This window comes from Salmo salar, chromosome ssa04 (assembly GCF_905237065.1).
Source record: "Salmo salar chromosome ssa04, Ssal_v3.1, whole genome shotgun sequence".
Classification (NCBI taxonomy): domain Eukaryota; kingdom Metazoa; phylum Chordata; class Actinopteri; order Salmoniformes; family Salmonidae; genus Salmo; species Salmo salar.
The window spans coordinates 76861840-76874734 of NC_059445.1; the positions used below are offsets into that span (position 1 = coordinate 76861840).

At 42.6% G+C, this 12895-nt stretch overlaps 1 protein-coding gene across 1 annotated transcript; it reads right to left on the minus strand.

Moving 5' to 3' along the window:
* Positions 1–7006: 7006 nt before the first annotated feature.
* Positions 7007–11307, minus strand: LOC106603858 (putative fibroblast growth factor 1). Its single transcript, XM_014198057.2, has 4 exons — positions 11135–11307; positions 9866–10067; positions 7916–8019; positions 7007–7474 (listed from the first exon to the last, which is right to left on the minus strand). Exons 1-4 carry the CDS (start codon positions 11174–11176, stop codon positions 7274–7276), a joined length of 549 nt encoding a protein of 182 aa, XP_014053532.2. The 5' UTR covers positions 11177–11307; the 3' UTR covers positions 7007–7273.
* Between the last annotated feature and the right edge of the window lie 1588 nt (positions 11308–12895).

Here is a 12895-nt window from a genome sequence, read left to right on the forward strand (position 1 = left end):
GAATGTAAGGGAGGAATGTTACTATTTGCTGTTAACAAAAATAAGTTAAGAAAATTAAAATATCATCATGTGATGTAACTTATGTCCAGGGTTGTAACCAGGGTTTTGAGTTTTAATGAGGTCTGATTTAAAAAAAAAAGTTGAATGTCATATGCTGCATTTCTATACAATAATTAAAAAAAAATGTAAAATGCTATTTGGAGAACAGCAAAAACAACCAAAAATGCCCCCAGTCATTATCACCTTGGCTGCTGTAGGTTCATTCACCTCAGTCGAACTACAAACACATAGCTTATTAGCCATACAATTGTAATGTTATAACCCTGAAAGGGGGGAAATATGAGAAATAATTCACACTGACACGTAGCATCAGCGGCTAATAAAAAGGTATGATATTTTTTTAAATGCATTGTTTACATTTTGATTGCATTTTAATGCAGGCCTATAGGGAAGACAGGCCATGTGGAGATGTTCATATTGAAACCCTGGGTTCTCCCCTGAATTTTTCAACAAGGTGGCGCTGCTGTGTATGGCGGGGATAGCCTGTAGGCCTTTGGAGATGTTTGAGTTTTTGAACACATAACATTTTCTGCAATCTAAAAAGAGGCACAGACAGTCCACAAGGTGGCACCGCACCCTTCTTACATTATTTCGGGAGAACCCTGAAACATATACAAGTTCCTATGATGTTTGATAAGATTAGTACAGATTTTCTCAAGGGACCCCACATGGGTCCCCGACCCCAAGTTTGGGAACCACTATATAAACCTCTCTCTGCTTACTTTTCTCTTTTCTCTCTCTGTCTCCTCTACTTCCTCCTGCATGCATTGCAGCCTGCCTCAGCCTCACCACTGAGCGCCACATCACTGTCTGTCTCAGTAGCCTACTCTCTGTAAAGCAAAGTTATTATGAGAACTTAGAAGCATATAGGCTCCATTTAACGTTAGCCCCTTACTTCCTCCTTCAAGCTGGCTAAGTAATACTAGCCAGAGCCCTTCCTTTATTGTGTATGTTTGTCCCTTTTGAAGGTTTAATAAATCCTTAATTCAGCCAAGAAATCCATATTTCCATTGTTGGAATACTTAACAGACTGAACAGTCATGCACCAATGAGATGAATTAGTTGCCATTCAGCCTCATCTAGCCTTGGTATGGAATAACTGATAACTGACAGAGAAAGAACCAGTGGAGGCAGCAACAGAGAGGCAGCAACAGAGAGACAGCAACAGAGAGGCAGCAACAGAGAGGCAGCAACATAGAGGCAGCAACAGAGAGGCAGCAACAGAGAGGCAGCAACAGAGAGGCAGCAACAAGCAGGTAGCAGGTAGAGGGGGGCCAGGTAAGACTGGGCCAGGCGCGTCCAGTTGTCAGGCCAGGGTATTCTCAGTCGCGGTCCAAGAGCCTCAGGCCCTCCAGAAGGGAAGACAGAGAAAGAGAAAAGATGAGGGTTTGTGAGAGCATGGCTAACATAGTACACCACATGCACTGGGGGTAGATAATAATCAACTGTGGACACTGACTAATACACACACCTTTTTGACCTCGCTGTGATACTGTACTTATGTTACTTTTCTGAGTACATATTATTTTTAGTTTTTTTTTACTTAATTAACCGTTATTTAACTAGGCAAGTCAGTTAAGAACTTAAGAACAAATTCTTATTTACAATGACGGCCGAACAAACCCGGACGACGCTGGGCCAATTGTGCGCCGCCCTATGGGACTCCCAATCACGGCCGGATGTGATGCAGCCTGGATTCAGGTAGCGTTCAATCTCTTGTTGAGTAAAATAAGGAGTCTATTGCTTCAGTCCTTGTTTAGTATTCACTTCTTGTTACCTGGTAAGAGAATAAGGTGAGAAAACAGTCCATGTCAGCCTGGCCCGTCATTTTAAAGATACGCCGTTTATTTAAATCTATAGTTGAGTAAAATAAGGAGTTTTGTTCTGTTCACAAAATAATCCAGGAAATTGGGCTAAACAGCTCCACACTCAGGCAGAAAAGTGAATGCTCTATTCTCAGCAAGACCCAAGACCCACAATTTAATTATATCTCTATTTGAGTAAAATAAGTCGTTTCGTTATGGTCACAAGAACATTCTAACAATTCAGGTAAAGTGCGCCACTGTGAATGTTCTATCATAAAGTGAGAACAATTTGTTTTCCTGGCTGTTATATGGCTGCTACTTTGAAATATTATAACAGTAAATTAAAACGTGACATTCACTGCAATAAACCTGTCTCCAATATAATCAATTAGCTTACACAGACCCACCGCAGACCTTTGACAAATAAATCTCCTTGTAAAAAGGAGTCCCATGGTCTGTATTTTCACAAATCTCAATGTATTCCGAACACTGGTGGTAAGAACACCAGGAATTTAGGCAGTAAACGATGCCCCCCTCTGGTATGTTCAATTGAGAACTGTCTGAGACTCTGTTTCCCTGCTTACTACTCAAAGATATTTTACTTATTAAGTCAAAGACAAAATTAACTGCAAGACACTGGTCTCAAATACATTAGCATAACTAGGCTACACAGAACCAAGGCGGACCAATTGTAAAATGAGAGGCTTTACACATAGCCGCGGGAAGTAGGTGTGCTGAGGGTGCTGCAAATTGTGGTGTTCCTCAAGGTTCCGTTATAGGACCACTATTGTTTTCACTATATATTTCAGTTCACAGCTGTACATTTCAATGAAACATGGTGAAGCCCCAAAATTGCACTCCCTGGAAGCCTGTGTTTCAGACATAAGGAAGTGGATGGCGGCATTTTTTTAAATTTTAAACTCGGACAAAACTGAGATGCTAGTTCTAGGTCCCAAGAAACAAAGAGATCTTCTGTTGGATCTGACAATTCATCTTGATGGTTGTACAGTCGTTTCAAATAAAACTGTGAAGAACCTCGGCGTTACTCTTGACCCTGATCTCTCTTTTGACAAACATATCAAGACTGTTTCAAGGACAGCTTTTTTCCATCTACGTAACATTGCAAAAATTTGAAACTTTCTGTCCAAAAAGGATGCAGAAAAATCTATCCATGCTTTTAGCACTTCTAGATTAGACTACTGCGATTCTCTACTTTCCAGCTACCTGGAAAAAGCACTAAATAAACTTCAGTTAGTGCTAAACACGGCTACTAGAATCTTGCTAGCCTCTCTACTCTGGCTTCCTGTTAAGGCAAGGGTTTTACTGCTAACCTACAAAGCATTACATGGGCTTGCTCCTACCTATCTTTTCGATTTGGTCCTGCCGCACATACCTGCACGTACGCTACGGTCACAAAATGCTGGCCTCCTTATTGTCCCTAGAATTTCTAAGCAAACAGCTGGAGGCAGGGCTTTCTCCTACAGAGCTCCATTTTTATGGAATGGTCTGCATATCCATATCCATGTGAAAGACGCAGACTCAGTCTCGACGTTTAAGTCTTTATTGAAGACTCATCTCTTCAATAGGCCCTATGATTGAGTATAGTCTGGCCCAGGGGTGTGAAGGTGAACTGAAAGGCACTGGAGGCGACAAACCGCCCTTGCTGTCTCTGCCTGGCCGGTTCCCCTCTCTCCACTGGGATTCTCTGCCTCAAACCCTATTACGGGGGCTGAGTCAGGTTGGCGCACCCTCGGGTTTGTGCCATGGGGGAGATATTAATGGGCTGTACTTGGCCTTGTCTCAGGGTAGTAAGTTGGTGGTTGAAGATATCCCTCTAGTGGTGTGGGGGCAGTACTTTGGCAAAGTGGGTGGGGTTATATCCTGCCTGTTTGGCCCTGTCCGGGGGTATCGTCGGACAGGGCCACAGTGTCTCCCGACCCCTTCTGTCTCAGCCTCCAGTATTTATGCTGCAATAGTTTATGTGTCAGGGGGCTAGGGTCAGTCTGTTATATCTGGAGTATTTCTCCTGTCTTAACCGGTGTCCGGATGCTCCCTCTAATTCCCTCTCTCTCTTTCTCTCTCTCTCTCCTTTTCTCTTCTCTTGGATGAACTGAGCTCTAGGACCATGCAACAGGACTACCTGGCCTGATGACTCCTTGCTGTCCTCAGTCCACCTGGTTGTGCTGCTGCTCCAGTTTCAACTGTTCTGCCTGCGGCTATGGAACCCTGTCCTGTTCACCGGACGTGCTACCTTGTCCCGGACCTGCTGTTTCCGACTCTCTCTCTCTACCGCACCTGCTGTCTCTAACTCTGAATGATCGACTATGAAAAGCTAACTGACATTTACTCCTGAGGTGCTGACCTGTTGCACCCTCTACAACCACTGTGATTATTATTATTTGACCCTGCTGGTCATCTATGAACGTTTGAAAATCTTGGCCATGTACTGTTATAATCTCCACCCGGCACAGCCAGAAGAGGGCTGGCCACCCCCCAGAGCCTGGTTCCTCTCTAGGTTTCTTCCTAGGTTCTTACCTTTCTAGGGAGTTTTTCCTAGCCACCGTGCTTCTACATCTGCATTGCTTGCTGTTTGTGGTTTTAGGCTGTGTTTCTGTATAGCACTTTGTGACATCGGCTGATGTAAAAACAGCTTTATAAATACATTTGATTGATTGATTGCAGCAAACCCTGAAAAATATAAACAAATATTTAAAAAAATTGAAAAAAGTATTTTTCACAAAAGTAGTGCACTGGGCCTTTAATAGCCCTGTATTAGCGGACCGGTATAGCCGTCTGCAGCGGGGACAGGATCCCACCCTCAAACTACTTCCTGCGGCTATGGCTTTAAAACATGTTCCTGTCCAACATGCCTAGCTCTGACCACTGGGGCGTGGCTTACAGAGCGATATTTGAAATAAGCGCTCGTATCGTAATATTTAAAATACTTTTTTAAAATTTAACCATTATTTAACTAGTCAAGTCAGTTAAGAAGAAATTCTTATGTACTATGACGGCCTACCCCGGCCAAACCCGGACGACGCTGGGCCAATTGTGCGCCGCCCTATGGGACTCAATCACGGCCGGATGTGATTCAGCCTGATTATATATATTAGCGACTATTTACCAGTTGTGTCGTAGTGCACTCATTCTCCGAGAGTCGTTTTTTGTTTGGGGGATGTCTGTAAACACAGCAGGAGTCGCGGGACAGTTTTAAAATGGCCTTTTGTCCGGCATCTGTCAGCAGTATCTCTATACTAGTTCCCTATTGAGCCGACTGCGACCTTGGGTAGTTTGTTTCACATCTCAGTCCCTCGGTCTGTGCCCTGAATGAGAGAGTGGTGAATGTGATGCTAAAAAGGCAAATCGGGGAGCCAAATCCGGTGGACGCAGGAGAACATAATGAACAAACTACTGAGCGTCATTCCACTCATTTGCAAAGAGGCAGGCGCGATTAGAACTCCGTCAGATCAAGAATATAAGCGTTCTGAGCTTTGATCAATGCTGGGAGCAATATTTAGATGTTGACCAGTAATATATATACTGAACACAAATATAAACTCAATTCAAGAGCTGAAATAAAAGATCCACAAAATGTTCAATATGCACAAAGAGCTTCATTCTCTCAAATGTTTTGCACAACATCCCTGTTAGTGAGCATTTTATCCTTTGCCAAGATAATCCATCCACCTGACAGGTTTTGGCGTATTAAGAAGCTGATTAAACAACATGATCATTACACAGGTGGACCTTGTGCTGAGGACAATAAAAGGCCACTCTAAAATGTGCAGTTTTGTCACACAACACAATGCCACAGATGTCTCAAGTTTTGAGGGAGCGTGCACTTGACATGCTGACTGCAGGAATGTCCACCAGAGCTGTTGCCATATAATTGAATGTTCATTTCTCTACCAATGTAGTTTTAGAGAATTTCGCAGTACGTCCAACCGGCCTCACAACCTCTTACCAAGTGTAACCATGCAAGCCCTCCACATCCGGCTTCTTCACCTGCAGGATCGTCTGAGACCAGCCACCCAAACAGCTGATGAAACTATGGGTTTGCACAACTGAAGAATTTCTGCACAAACTTTCAGAAAGGGAAGCTCATCTGGGAAGCTCATCTGCGTGCTCGTCGTCCCACTAGGGTCTTGACCTGACCACAGTTCAGCTTGTAACCGACTTCAGTGGGCAAATGCTCACTTTTGATGGCTACTGGCACGCTGAAGAAGTGTGCTCTTCACGGATGAATCCCAGTTTCAACTGTACAGGGCAGTTGGCAGACAGCGTTTATGGCGTCATGTGGGCGAGCGGTTTGCTGATGCCAAATGTTGTGGGTGAAGCTGGTTGTAGAAAATAGCAAAAATAAATAAAAACCCTGGAATGAGTAGGTGTGTCCAAACTTTTGACTGGTACTGTATATATCTATATATATAAAATAGGTCAGGTGTATATATATATATATATTTTAAAATTAGAAAAGATTATCAAGGTCCAGACCTCGTGCCCTCATATGTAATTATGGCCATGCTTATATCAACAGGTTTCTACCAAACAACAGATCTATTTCAGCTGTACTCCTACGTTACGTTTCCTGAATGAACAGTATGAATTGAGCAAGGTTCAATGCTGCCACCCTATGGTCATAGTCAATATCTCTTCTCAGTATTTATGAGTATGACAGTACCGTACAAACAAGAATAAGTAAAAACAGTGTGATAAAATTTAGCAATATGGCACGAGGTCTTAGCCCGTGGTATATAAGCCATATAGCACAAACCTCTGAGGTGCCTTATTGCTATTATAAACTGGTTACCAACGTAATTAGAACAGTAAAAATGAATATATTGTCATAACCGTGTATATGGTCTGACATACCACAGCTGTCAGCCAATCAGCATTCAGGGCTGGAACCACCCACTTTATAATATACTATTCCTTAAGGGTAAAAGTAAAGAAAATAAGAACGTGCCACATGTGTCAGTAGGACTAAAGTAACACCAGTCTAATAACCTTTGTAATAGTTGTTATGGGACATGCTACGAGTCCTATGATAATATAATTCCAGCGTTTGCTACAATATTCAATATGAAATTGTATTTCAATGAAAATGTGCCCATTCTATTATGAAAACTAAAATACAAATATATTTTTACAACATTTTATTAATAAATATTCTCCAACAAATATGAGGAAACATAGGATATAAATAAGAAACAATTTGTGTGATACATATGCTATTATTGTACAAAAGGAATACATTAAAATGGCCCATTGATCATAAAATATAATAACATAATTATTATTGATGCTTTGTCACATTTACTTATTGATTAAGAGCACATTGTTCAAAGTGAATTGAGGTGATTGATTGCTGTGACAGGGTCATTGTTGGCATTTCCTGTCTTCTGCCTTTACATGGTGGTGTTGTCAACAGGCCGAGGCAGAAAATATATGGCCTTCTGGCCTATGTGTGTCCTTTGGCCAGCTTTAGGCTGCCCGTTCCTCTTGAGCCCCAGGAACCAGTCTTTGGCCTGGTACTTCTGAGACCTGTACGTGTTGTAATGGTTCTCCTCCATCTTCTCCAGGAAGTAACACTCATCCTTCAGAGTTTTCTGGAATAAATAAAGTTAGATTAAGAACATTTAGGGCTGGTTTCCTTGACACATATTAAACCTAGTCCCGGACAAAAAGTATGCTCAATGGAGATTTTCTGTGTCCGGAAACCTAGCCTCTAATCATTATAATAAATGAAGACTTTGACTTCAAGATACAATGAATGAAGACTTTGACTTCAAGATAGGAAACCCAAAGCAACCCATTCTGATACATCTGTTTGGTTGATGTTTCTCATCTCTTGATGATTGTGATTACCCCCAGGGTAATGGATTACTCATAATAATTCTTAGGTTAGTTAGGCTACATGATCAAATTGTCTAACTCAAAGAGGTGAAAGCTACACTGTAGTTTTCCATCTGGGTTTTTGATTAGGAACTGTTTCATTTTATACAGAGTTTGATACAGTAATTTCCATAGTGTTGCTAGGAGAGACTCACCGATCCATAGAGATTACCATCTTTGTCCATGGCCAGATAACGGCCCGTCTCATGGCCCTTGATGGCCACCACACCAACACTCACTGCTTTTACCTTCAGGATGTCTAGAGCACAAATACACAGGCTGGTGTCAAAACGATGGGCTGATTGTATTGCTAGTTGCCGTCAGGTTGTCCCTAAAGCCTATCATGAGAACATTATTAGAAAGGTGTGAGAATAAGGCTGTTCCTCTAAATACTTCACAAAAGTGATATTGTTTCTTAATGGTATAAATAAACGTATTCAACTATGTATTATCTCTGCGGTAAGTAGCTGATATGCCTATAGGCTATTCTAAATAACTGTAAACATAAGGTGTTAGTAGGCCTATGCTCCTCTGCATGTCAACACCAAACTAAAGCCTGAAGAAAGCACAGTGATGCCGAAACATTGGTGATTCACCAATTAATTACTGGGAGCTTAAAAATATAAACGCAACATGCAACAATTTCAACGATATTGCTGAATTACAGTTCATATAAGGAAATCAGTCAACTGAACTGTGTGTGTGAGGCCGGTTGGACGTACTGCCAAATTCTCTAAAACGACGTTGGAGGTAGAGAAATTAACATTCAATTCTCTGACAAAGAGCTCTGGTGGACATTCCTGCAGTCAGCATGCCAATTGCATGCTCCCTGAAAATGTGAAACACTTGAGCCATTGTGTTGTGTGACAATACTACACATTTTAAAGTGGCCTTTTATTGTCCCCAGCACAATGTGCACCTGTTTAATGATCATGCTGTTTAATCAACTTCTTAATATGCCACACATTTCAGGTGGATGGATTATCTTGACAAATGATAAAATGCTCACTAACAGGGATATAAACATATTTGTTCACAACATTTGAGAGAAATATGCTTTTTGTTCATATAGATATTTTCGGGGATCTTTTATTTCAGCTCATGAAACATGGGACCAGCCAGTGGCGGATTTAGGTATAGGTGACATGGGCGGCCGCCCAGGGCGGCATCTCGCCGGGGGAGGCACGGTGCACCAGCACAATTTTGGGGGAATGGTGACATTTGTGCGATCGGTTTTCTATCGCTCATTTACACGTCACGTTAATGATTTCATGTCACCGTGTGGGAATGTGGGTCAATTAACCTTGTCGGAGTGGGCGCCCTGATTCTAGTTTGTGAGCTAGGTAGGCTACTGCCTGGGAAGGTCTCCCACTCAGAAGTCCAAGATGGGGAGGGGGGCGGGGGTAGGTTGACCTCAGGTCTCCCCACTGGAAGCCCAGGTAGGGGGAGCGGGGGAATCTATCAAATAGCACACCTCTAACTTTGTACAGTACTAATGCAATTAGTAAATCAGTCACACTACGAAATGCTACCAAATAAATCACAATTCATTCATAACACTGTGAATATATAGTTTCACAGACATATTGTTGCATTTTTTTCTGGTTTGTGTGAAGTCGTTAAGAATAATATAAAACCAGTCTGCACACCACCAAGGTGAATTGGTTTAGTCTTGACTCTTAGTTGACAGTGTTGGGGGATGGGTAATGTATTGATGCTCGAGTGCCAAATCAACATTTGTCTTTGTTACTTCTTTTTGATATTTATGAGTCTTATTATTGTATATATTTTTATATTTACATAGTTTCAAATGTTATGATTATTTATTTGTGTTGTTTCTAATGTCTGAATAAAATTTACAGTTAGTGCAGAATGGTGGGTTTTTTTTGGGGGGGGGCGCCCAGGGAGCCATACAAGCTAGAACCGCCACTGGGACCAGCACTTTACATGTTGCGTTTATATTTTTGTTCAGTGTATAAAGTGTGCGAATCTTTATTTATGTTTATAGCCTACAATACCAAAACTTAACTAAACATTCATCATATGTTAATTTAACTGTGTATTATAGTTCAGAATATCGAATACCTCCCCAAAACAATTCTTACCATCTTTATTTTCATCTCTGCTGCCCGCGACAGTCCCATCTGGTAGGATCTGCAGATGATGTCCTCCGTTCATACAGTAGAGCCGTATGAGAGGTCTGTAGTTTTGCTGTGTCGTTGGCCCCATGGAGAGCACAGTAATTTCTCCCTCTGTCATTCTGTAGAGTCCCTCTGGACGAGAGGTGCGCGCTAAATGCCCCTGTGGCTGGACAGAGTCACGGGACAATTGTTGATTCTGGTATCACTAAAGGTGTGGGATATGCGCTCTCGTTTTATTCAAGGAAGAGAAAAAATGTAACTGTAACGCGGGATAAGACCGCCTTATAATTTGATTACGAGAAAAATCCGATTGCCTTACATGGACCTCCGGTTTGCATATGAAATGGTGCATGAATCAGATTGCGTTGCGGGCCAAGCAAATCGCCACATGTGCAGACTTGTTTGCTTTCATTGTTTAAAGTAATGTGATTAAATTCACATAGATATCAGTTGCAGATGGCAGTGATATCATATTACAAATGTTTCAACACATCACAAATATTAGAAAGCAAAGCATTCAGCGAAAAGTATATTTCTAATACACTATGTTTGTACACAAATAAAATAGGACCTCTCTAAAATGACTTGAAAGACAACAGAAAACAGTCCTAAAACTTTATAGCATATCAATATCTCTGTCTGCAGCCATAATGTAAAGTGCACAGCCACATGGGATCAGTCTATTCCCAGCTGTTTGGCTCCAAGGTCACCTGTCAATCACTCTAATCAGTCAAACAAGCAAAAAAGCCAACCTCTTGAGAATGACTAATCCCTGATCAAATCACTTTCCTGGTCTGGATTAGTAGGCAGCACAGTCACGTTCACCCAGAAAATGGAGATGACTTGCAGTGAAAATCTTCATAATCTTTTGTCCTGTAAAAAGAGCCCCGTGCAGCTGTCATGGAGCCTGGCCTTTTTAGATTTAAAGCAGAACGGTAGCCAGTGGTAGCCCTGTTATCATTAGCATACACAGGCTTAGCCAGACTCCACATCCGGAATGTCTTGGAAATCATACTGGCCTTGGTTAAGAAAAAAAAGCCACAGGAAAGCTAGGCCTTCCCACATAGAGCCTATTTTTCCAAGCAGCAGCAGTAGGAGTGGAACTGGAAGTGGAACTGTTACTGTGGTGCCAGACAAGATCCGGAGAACACCAGGACAAACCCCTGGCTGCGAATGACGTCCAGCGACTGGCTGAGAGTGGGTGGGACCGGATCCGACCAAGACAGAACTTACCTGTGACAACGCCACGTGACAATGCCCCAGATGAGCCAGCATGTCCGCCCTGACGCTTCTTCCTGAGTGTGAATTGGATGAGTCTCTCAGCGTCTGTGTGTCAGACCTCCTGTGGAAGTGAGTCTCCTGGGAGAACTGGCCCCTGTGGTGCAGTGGCTGCCTGGGTGACTGTCTGTATTTGTACTCCGTCAATCATCCAGGGGCCGCCCAGCGTCACCAGATCCATTTCAGCAGGCCGTCGTCAGGGCTATATTTAAACCACTAGCTCAAGGAGTGACGTGGGTCCCTGGCCTGCACCGGGAAGTGAGCAGGCTGCCTATGATATGATACATTCCTATTGGCTCTCCTGGAGACATAAAAGAAAAACGTCACATAAACAAGATTAATGTGAATTAAAACAGGAAGTGAGTGAGCAACACCTTTATAATAAAGGGTTACACCATAACTCCATCCATGACATCTCAGTAAGAGAAAAGCAAAGCTCTTGTTAACTACTCTCTGGTTCTATTTTTACTGTGGTAGGCAAGGCAAGGCACTGAGTGTTGCTGTAGAGCCACACTGTCACAAACATAGGAAGTGCAGGCTGAATGAATAATTCACTCTGCCTCATGTGGACTGCTGTTTTTAGTCTTCAAGGGCGCTTTCCCAAACTGTGGCCATCCAATAATTCATACACTACATCTGCATGTTCAATCATTTATAATACAGTCTAAGGGAAATAATGTTGAAAATACATCAGGTAACTTTAACATTCATTGGAGGCAGAACACATGGAGTATACCCAGACATCATTGATGTCAACAGTTGTGGAGGTGTATCATCACATTGATGACTTTAAAGAAGGATATTTCTTTGTGAGATGTGAACTTTAAACATAGTGATCATTGCATGTTATTAAGAACACACACCTGATCTAGTTATCCCTCACCTATTCATTTTTCACAGCAATTTGAAAGTCCCGGATTTGACAGGCCTTTTGTAGCACTTGCTTTAACCAGGAGATGGCAGACAAGACCACCAATAAAATATTATACGCTCTCCTTACAAACGCCTCAGAAAGAAGATTCCAGTCACAGATGACTGTACGTCACAGGAGGCTGCTGAGGGGAGGACAGCTCATAATAATGGCTGGAATGGAATGAATGGAATGGTATCAACCACATGGAAAACATGTTTGATATGTTCGATACCGTTCCATTTTTTCCCGTTCCAGCTATTACTATGAGCCCGTCCTCCCAAATGAAGGTGCCACTGGCCGCCTGTGCTGTACATGCATAGAAAGTGTTCTGTGAGTGCATTATATAGAGGTAGTAGAGGTAGCCATTATCAATAAGTGAGACGCTGCCCATGGCTTAGGGCTTCATATGGTGAATGACACCCAGTGTAATACATATGTGAATTGTATAACACCAGCGGTATGACAGCAATGGGCCCCTGGCCTCTCTGGAAAGAGGATAAGAGAATATGGCAAGTTCTTAAGTGTCTTTCCCATCTAAGAGTGCTCTGGAGTCTCGCCAAAATGTCCCAGCTGTGAGATCACCCTCGGCCTGGCTTATGAGTATATGCGAGAGTTCCCCTGAAGACTTCCTGATTGCTGTTTCTAACGTTCTCGGGACCCTCTAGAAACAGGCTTTTTGGACCAACGCTGAGGGGGACTGAAAGGCCCACTGTGTCTCCCCCTACCACACAGTTGGCTGGGGCTAGGGATGCTAGCACTGGCTAGACTGGAGACAGAGAGGGGCATTCTCCTCCCCAGCATGT